This window comes from Acomys russatus, chromosome 8 (genome assembly GCF_903995435.1).
Source record: "Acomys russatus chromosome 8, mAcoRus1.1, whole genome shotgun sequence".
NCBI lineage: Eukaryota > Metazoa > Chordata > Mammalia > Rodentia > Muridae > Acomys > Acomys russatus.
In genome coordinates this window covers 6579114-6588002 of record NC_067144.1, presented here as the reverse complement: position 1 = coordinate 6588002, position 8889 = coordinate 6579114, and the positions used below count along the sequence as shown (strand labels likewise).

The 8889-nt window shown below is 50.3% G+C and overlaps 1 protein-coding gene across 1 annotated transcript in view; it reads right to left on the bottom strand.

Annotated features, from left to right (window-relative positions):
* Positions 1-291: 291 nt before the first annotated feature.
* The window catches only part of Vps8 (VPS8 subunit of CORVET complex), a 187881-nt gene continuing 179283 nt past the window's right edge, over positions 292-8889 (bottom strand). Inside the window, exons 45-46 of the mRNA XM_051150738.1 lie at positions 2624-2704; positions 292-510 (exon numbers count right to left, since the gene is read on the bottom strand). Coding sequence (XP_051006695.1) covers positions 361-510; positions 2624-2704 — 231 coding nt within the window. The 3' untranslated portion in view covers positions 292-360. The remainder of the gene's footprint in view (positions 511-2623; positions 2705-8889) is intronic.

Genomic DNA, 8889 nt, shown 5'->3' with positions numbered 1-8889 from the left:
TTTATTGGTTTGAAGGGCAGGTCTTCTGCTTAGATGGGCTTTTCAGGAACATGTCAACAGGCATGCCTGTTTCCCAGACTGCTGCTCTCTCCAGGCCAAGCTTTGCTTTTCACACTGACAAGCTCGCTGCCCGTGTTACTTAACACCTAATGCCATTGGATAAATGTTATTTTTTTTTTTTTAAAAGACGGGGCAGAATGAAATAATATTCAGAGCAAAGTGAAAGCAGCCTGTCTGCTAGGCTGATGGTGCAACAGGGACACTACACTGAGACGGAGTGTGGCAGGGTTGGGCCTCTGTGCAGGAGCGTCCAGGGGCCCTCTCCTGCCTCCTGCAGCACTGGGCTCTTCCAGGGAGGCCTCAGTCTTCAGTCACAGGTGGAGGCGCGAGCTGCAGCTGGAAGTTCTCGTTCTGGAAGATGCTGTGGAAAGCAGGGCCGCTCTGGGAGCCAGCAAATGGCCTATAGCTATCGCCGCTGCGGTTTTGGGAGAGTTCCATTAGGAGAGCCAGCTGCAAAGAGGAGGACACACGTGAGGTGTGGGAGAGCACTACCTTGTGGGAGGAGTGAGGAAGCTGGGTTTGGAGCCTAAGGTCATGTCTCATGAAAGGGGTGTGCCTCTGGGCTCAGGGCAAGGCCCCGGGTGAGGACTACACCAGGCACAGTGGCCTCCCTGTGCACTGTCTCCCTGCAGACTCCCAGCACATCTCTCCTGTAGGCTTCAGAGTTCCCACTGGCTCTGACCTCTCTCTCTGGTAACCTGGACAGCTGGCCACCAACACGGTTTAAGCTTTAGAGTAGCACTGGTGGGTCCCACCTCTCCTCGAAGCACGGCCTCCCTCTCTACAGCTGTATGTCCACCAGTGGCTTTAGTAATAGTCTGGAAAACCTGCCAGCCCACTAAAAAGCCAGGCTGTATACCGCAGCTGCCTCCTGTCACCCAGCTGACTTTCTGCAAGTCAGGGCCTGGCAGCCTGGTTCTCAGATGCCTGTGACCATCAAAGGAGGTGAGTGCGTACCCGGATGAGACCTTGCCCTGCTACACACTCTCCCACAGTGCTAACCTGAGAGTGAAACTCAGGGCCAAGATACATGCTTCCCAAACAGTGGCTGGGGCCTGCAGACTGAGCAAGGCGCCCCACTGCCACTCTTCTCAGGAGAGCTACCGGAGCTTTGGGGGAGTCTAATGGGGACTGCTGGGGTAAGTCAGCTCCGGGAATGCCTGCAAGGGCAGGACAGGCTGGGTGGTTTTCATGGACAGCGTGCCTGGTGCTCCATAGAACCCTGAGGAGTGAGTTTAGCCCGCTTGGCTACGAGCCATACAGTGGGATGCAGGACTCAGCTCAACGTGGCAGTCTCTGTTCAGACAAGCTGCCTGTGGTTACACGCCCGTCACCTGTGCCCCGCATGTCTGCCCTGACTTCTCGCTGGTCTGAATCTTCCAGGGCTCATGTTGCCACTTGGCTGGCAGTGTAACCGGGGGCTCCAATACTTAGGGAGCCTGAGGGAAGCCCACTAAGTTGTAAGGACCAGTTTATCAAAACTAACCCAGTTCTCAGTGGAGGCTCAGCAACAGGGCCACGGTCTCTCACACACTCACTGTCATGGTCAGCTTCAGAAAGCGGGCAATGTTACTAAGACTACGTCCTGCTGATTAGGGGTGTCAAGCTCCTGCCCTCGGGATATCTAATTTCTTCTTGTTTTTCTTCTTTGTGCATGACAACTTAATAAACCACAACCAATAAACAATCCACCAAAAATCTAAACCACCTCTTGGGCTCCCAGCATTTGTACCTGCTGAAAAGTTCCCAGAATTCCAAACACCACACAATTGCAGAAACTATCTGCAGCTGGCAAAATCATGCCTCTGCCAGAGCATGAGGCAAATCATAGTTATCTGCTGAAAAGTAGCCCATTATTCTCATACCTGGGATTAAAATAAAAACATACTGTTTTGTTTGTTTTTTGAGACAGGGTTTCTCTGTGTAGCCTTGGCTGTCCTGGACTCACTCTGTAGACCAGGCTGGCCTCGAACTCACAACAATCCGCCTGCCTCTGCCTCCCGAGTGCTGGGATTAAAGGCGTGCGCCACCACATCCAGCTGAAAACATATTCTTGTAATATTTCTGTGTTTTTAAAGAACCCAAAATTCTCACAACACCTGGGTGTGACCTGGAGTGGAGGTGCTGACAAGTTCTTGTTCCCTCCTTCGGGGGGCTGGGAGCCAGCATGCGCCTTGTAGAAGGGAAGGACCCAGAGAGGTGCTCACCAGTAAGACTGCACAGCCTCTGTGGAAATGAGGAACACTCCCCCAGAGCACAGGCAGCCTGAAGGGAAAATGCTTCCAGGGCCTACTCAGGGCGGCTGTGGCAGTCTCAGGTATATACAAAGGCCTCCTGAAGGAGGAACTAGGCTTTTGGCTTGCTCACCACAGAGACAGGCCACACACATGGGCCTTCTGTGTCCTCACAACCTCTCTACCGCCTTTGTCCTTTTGCCAAATCCTGAGTGTTCTTGGGGCCAGGACTGGTGGGCCATGTGGTGAGAACAGGCATGACGGGCACCTTCCGAGCTGGAGCTGGGGGCAGGACTCTAAGAAAAAAGTATCAACCACACAGACGTTACCCTAGAACTTCCTCGGTAGAGCCGGCAGAGCTGGTCAAAGGCTTGGAGTTGCTGTGGATCCAGAACCGGTTCTGAGTTTGCCTAAGAAACGAAAGAATGATCAGAGCAATAGTGACGCGTTCGTCCCTGAGCAGCCTCTGACCTTCCTTGCACGGACGATGAGAGGCACAGCAGTTTCCCTGTGCGTCTGAAGAAAGTTGTGCTCCCAGCAACTGGGAGATTTGTTGAAGCATTGAGAAGGAATAGCCTGGCTTTCCAAAGGCCTGCTGGGATGCTCCTCCCAGCTTGGCCCTCTGTCTATGGACCCTTTCCCTAGCACGACCTCTAATCTCCCCACACTCATGACCTCCCTCATGGGCTTTGGTCCACCCACTCTTGTGCACCCATATCCACCACTTAATGTGGTCACTTCCTTCTTCATTATAACTCTGGCTGAAAGATCAGTCTGCTGCCGTTTGAAGCGGGGATGCTGAAGTGCTCCCCTCCCCCACCCCCCAGGGCAGGAGCCTGCCAGTGCTGCATCGACCTTGCCTAGGAACTCCAGGGAAGGAGCCTGGGAGTCAGCAGTGTATCTGAACACTAGCTCTTGTAGGGTGTGGCCCAGAAGGTGACCCTTGGGAGGTCACTGAGAGTTAAGCTAGATGGTACTCTGCGCCCTGTCAGGCAGGAGCTCAGCTATGCTAGCTGCTCTAACCATGCCTCAGAGCACTCTCGGTTAGAGCTGTCTGTCTCAAGTGCCCTGCATTTGTGCCTGCCTAAGACTCATAAACAACTGGCCGCATTGCCGTGCACTATGAACCTCTCAGGCAGAAAGGAAAGGGGTTTCTCAAACAACGCCCCACGGACGACCAAAGGGCTTGAGTGCGGAAGCACATGGGTGTTGACGCGTTGAGGCCCAGTGCAGATACGGCCTGAGCACAGGTAACCCTGGCTGCTGAGTGTCACCTGTGGGCCATCTCACCATGTCCTCAAAAGCACTCTGGGAAAGGTCCTGGGTGATTCATTTTCCAAGTAAGAAGGATATTAACTGTAGTTAATTAATTTGGGGAGTGTGTGCATGCCATGGTGCCTGAGGAAGGCCAGAGGACAGCTTATAGGAGTCACTTTTGTCCTTTTACTGTATGACTCGTAGGGATGGAACCCAGCTTTGTCAGATAGTTTGATATACAGAAACTTTAAGAGATTTGCAAGTTACATTTGTCTTCTCAAAATGGCTCTGTTTCTTTCCCACCCTTGGGAGACTTGGGCTGGGAACAGGCAGCACTGTGTGAGACCCGCCTTGCTGGCCTGGCCTGCAGGCACCACACAGCTATCTTCTTCCGGTGGGAGGAAAGGACGTCTGAAACACCAGGAGGCAGCAGCTGAAGAGGGCTCACAGCACCTGGGTTTCTAGGGTCCCATGTGACATAATGTCATAGCTGGTCTAGCTTATGGCTACCTCAGGTCTCGATGCACTTGACAGCATGTCTGGCTGAGGGGTGGCTCTGAGGAAGTGCCGAGCAGAGCCGGAGGACTAGAGGGAGGCCTCCTGGGCGACTTTTCATCTGCCTATACTCATTTCACCAGATTGAGCACACAGAAGGAGCCCACTACAACCTGGGAGTGTTAATGTTGGATTGAGACTTTAGAAACTACTGGCCTTGATACTATTTAGTGGGAGAGAGTATGTATCACATTTCTGACAGACTTTATAAGATGCTGAAGGAGGCTCTAGGATCTGAAGATCCAATAAATAACCAAGCCTGTGAATTTAAGCCCAAGAGGGAAATACCATCACTACTAAGATACACAACTGGAAAGCACATCCCAGCACCATTTTCACATCCCTTTAGCACTAGTGGCACAGGATGGGGTTAGAAGGCAGGGGGTGGGGTGGGGAGGAGGCACACGCCCTGCACTGGCCATTCTACATCCCTGCCAAATCCCATAAAAAGGATCAGCTCTGGTTACCCCGTAGCAAGGTGTCCTAGATTCATTTCTGTTGCTGTGGCAAACAGCCAACAAAAAGCCACTCAGGGCAGAAAGGTTATCAGGTTACAATCCTGGCTTCAGTCTAATACTTCAGTGAAGTCAAGGCAGGAAGCAAGAAGCAGCCAGGGGCAGGAAGCAAGAAGCAGCCAGGGGCAGGAAGCAGGAAGCAGCCAGGGGCAGTTAGCATAAATGTGTCATCCTTGCCTGTGCTAAGCTAGCTTTCTCTTCTCTCACACTGCTCAGGAACTCTGGTCCACAATGGGCAGGGCCCTCCTACGTCAATTAACAATCAAGACAATCCCACACAGACCTGTCCGCAGGCTAACCTGATTGGGACTGACTCTTCATCAAGACTCTAGGTGGTGTCAAGATGAAAGTTAAAACTAACTAGCAGCGGTGGATGGGCTGAAGACACCAAGAGGCATATCCATCTCAGCACTGTGGCGTGCTGGGGGTGCTGCCATGATGAACAAGTATTTGGTAGATAGTTGGGAGAGAAAGAGAAGTGAACTGGTTTGTATGCTATGAGAAAAGGAGGAACTGGAAACACGAGGGTGCTGAGGATCGGCCTGATGCGAGTAGCCCACAGTGCCACCTGAGGCCATGGTGAGGTTCCAGTCTGTGCTACTGCCAAGGGCTATGTCTGGGTCCATGGCCCTGAAGCAGCAGAGATCTGTGTCAGTGTCTGTGGCCTATGTTACCACCAAAGGCCGTGCAGACCTCTGTGGTCTGGGCTTCTTCCTGGGATCATTTTGAGTTGGACGCACCCCTCACCCCACCCACACCTTTACTGCACAATGTGGGAGAGCTGACTACCCCACCCCCACCCCCTGTTCCTGCACCAGGGCTTGAAAGCTTGCTCTGCCCCTAGCTGGGGCAGTGCTGGAGAGCTGGCCTGGATGGCGTAGGAGAAGGAGAGCCTCTTCCACCTCTTGCCAGCTGCCACAAGCAGGAGAGCTGGCCGTGGCCCTCACGTGGCCCTGGCAGTACATGCACTGGAGAGCTGGTGGGCTGAACAACATAGGCACCACCCAGGCCCAGATCCAGGACTCTGAGTTGTCTCATCTCAATATCTACTCCATGCATGAACTGCTGGAGTGTGTGAAGAGGTTGGCCCTACATATCCAAAACCACAGGATCTCCATGACACAAAGTAACAAAGGGTATCAGAGAGGAGCTAGACTGAGGAGCCAATATTGACAGAGTGGCAGAAGCCAGAGGCTTCAAACCATACCAATGACTCATTGCAATGGCCATTTCCAAGTAAAACTGTTTAGGCGAAAGGGTATACTGTGTGACACACTGTGACACATGCCACAGCTTCCACAGCAAGATTTTTTTTTAATTAAATTAAATTATTTGTATTTTTTTTCCTTTTCTTCTGTGAGGGAGGTTTCAAGGGCTGAGGATGGATATGAAGGGACGAGGAGATGAGTGAGATTGGGGTGCATGATGTGAAATTCACAAAGAATCAATAAAAAGTTAAAAAAAAAAAAAAAAAGACTTTGCAAAGGCCAAGCTAACACACAGCATAGTAGCAAGGCTAAGAAAAGCTGTTCCCTCATGGAGACACTTGTCTTTGGTCTTGAAAGGATATTAAATCATGCGTCAAATCTCAGGAAACTACACTTCATGTAGAATCATGAGATAGCATGGTGGAAAATGCAAACGGTGTTGGCCACTTCTGAAGATCTACTGAGATTTCCCTCAGACCCTGTAATAAGAAAACCTATGTTGGACACTGTGATCTCTTGAGTTTTGTTACTAACTGCGTTTCCTTCCTTCCTTCCTCTTCTATTCATCCCCGGCCCATCCTCAACTAGGTCTTACCGTGAAGCCAACACTGACCTCAAACATACATTAGTCCCACCTTTGCCTCCTGAACAGCTGGGACTAGTGTGCACCATCTTGTATAGACTAGATTGCCTGCTGCCAGAGAAACAGTGACTGAAGAGAACTTGGTGGTAACTATTTCTGTCAGCTGTGAGAAACATGGGTTGTTTTATATTATTTCTCACAGACATGCAGTTCTTCAAAACCTAGATTTTTCTCATTTACTCATTTTATTCTAGCAGATGTATTTTGGATGCAATTAAGATCTTTTTTTAGGAATGTGAAGGTCATGTCACAAGGTAGCAGAATGCTACTGCTACAAACAGAACTCCGCCATCAAGCCCCTGGGAACCACTGTGCGGCATGTACGTCTATTCTGGGCACGGGATACCCCAGTGTCTGTCCTTGGGAGCTTGCTGGCCACGTCAGAAGCACAGAAATCTCAAATAAGGTTCATTTCTGACCAGCCCTTCTCAGACCTCAATGTGAAGAGAATTGCTCAGGGATGGTGTTAAATGCTGACTCCAGGGAAAATCCCAGACATTAAGGCAGAAGGATACTTTGTTCTGGGATAGCCTGGGACACATGGTGAAACTCTTTCTTTTCAAAAAGTTTTTGTAATAAAAGCAGATTCTGGCTAGCAGGTATGAAATGGGGTTTGAAGACCCACACCTCAGGCAAATGAGGGGCGGTGGTGGTGGTGGTGACTGCACAGTCCCCTGAGGGTGACAAGACACTCTTAGATTACAGGTGTTTTTTATCTCCTGGTTCAACCGTGTCCAGCCAATTAATTAGCACTTGTTTTTTCCAAGGTGACTCAATTAGGTATGCTGCTTTCAGCATCTGCTAGGTTCACATGCACCTGGCAATCCTTGTTAGGAGTCTATAACCAGACCAGAGTGTAGTTGCTACACAGTCTATTTGCATCTTACTGGCTAGAAGGCTTATATTTTTACCACATAAACAGGTTGATGTAAATTGAAGACAGTTAGGATGTTTGTCCAACAAATACATGTAACACACACATGCACGTGGGGGCCATTTTTCAAGTCACATAACATACCCAGGGGATCTGGCAAGGCTGGCACTGAGCTCTGGCCTTGCCAAGGTCCTTTTTCTCTGTTAGGCCTTTACATTTACTGGAGATGCCAAGAGAAGGGGGTTTTAATAAGGTACCTGTGGTGGCTGAACTGAGAATGGCCACATAGGCTCATATATCTGAATGCTTGGGCCCAAGTAAGTGCGACTGTTTGGGAAGGATTAGGAGGTGTGGTCTTGTTGAAGAAGATGTGTCACTGGGTTGAGCTGTGAGATTTCAAAAGCCCACACCAAGCCCAGCCTCTGTCTGTTTTCCTGTCTGTCTGTCTCTGTGTCTCTGCCTGCAACTTTCAGATCAGATGTGACTTGTCAGTTACTGTCCCAGCACCTGCTCCCACACGCTTCCTTCCAGGGACTAACCCTCTGAAACTATAAGCAAGCTGCCAAGTAAAGGCTTTATCTTATAAACTGCCTTGGTCCACATGTCTCCTCATGGCAATAGAACAGTAACTACGACAGCACCTTAGAACAGTGAAGAACACGTAACTGAAAGTGATAGGTTCTTTCTCCTATCATGAGCCTGTCATTCCAGGTACCAAAAACCTGCCCTCCTGAGGTATTGCAGGTGCCCTGAGACCACCTAGAAGTAGAGCCACTGCAGGAAAGTGATACCCCATGAATGACCAGAGCTGCACACAGTGTTGGCGGACAAGCAGACAAGCGACTCCAGGGGAAAGGAGAGCTGTCTGTTGAAGCGCGTAGGACCTCTTAGGTGCTCGCCCGCCTTCAAGCCCTTCCTGAGCTGAGCCATGAGCATTAAAATGGTAGCAGCAGTAGTGTCCACAACTGCTGAGGTGAGGACCTAAACTCCATGCTCTAGCGAGAGGGCAGTGAGGGTAGACAGAGCCTCTGGCAAACGGATATGCACCGAAGGCTGTGGCTATGAGACTCCTGCGGTGCTGACTGGCTCCCCTTCCACTACCGCCGGCCTCATAAACTGGGGTTCAGTTCTGTGGCTCAACTGATTTCTAGAGATCATGTCAGGCCATGTCAGGCGTTGGGTACAAGGTCAGACAGTACTTTCTTTTGCAAGTTGCCTTAGTCTAATAGCTAGCTCCCTGGGGAGGATTTTTTATTTTTAAAGTTAATTTTGTTGTTTGAAATTTTATACAAGTACATAATGCATTCTGATTATTCTTTTCCTGACACCCCTCTTGTCTCCCATCCCTATCGTCCCATCAGCTCTTTTCCTAGGTTTACGGCACTGGCGTCTAGCCAGGGCCATCTATGTGTACACAACTGAAGGCAACGGTTTCCTTACCCCTGAGCCACCAGTTACAAACAGCTCAGCAGTGAGAGGGAGGGCCTCTGATGGGTCCCCACACCTGGCTCACCCTAGATCTTAATTGTTCTATCCTTAGTGC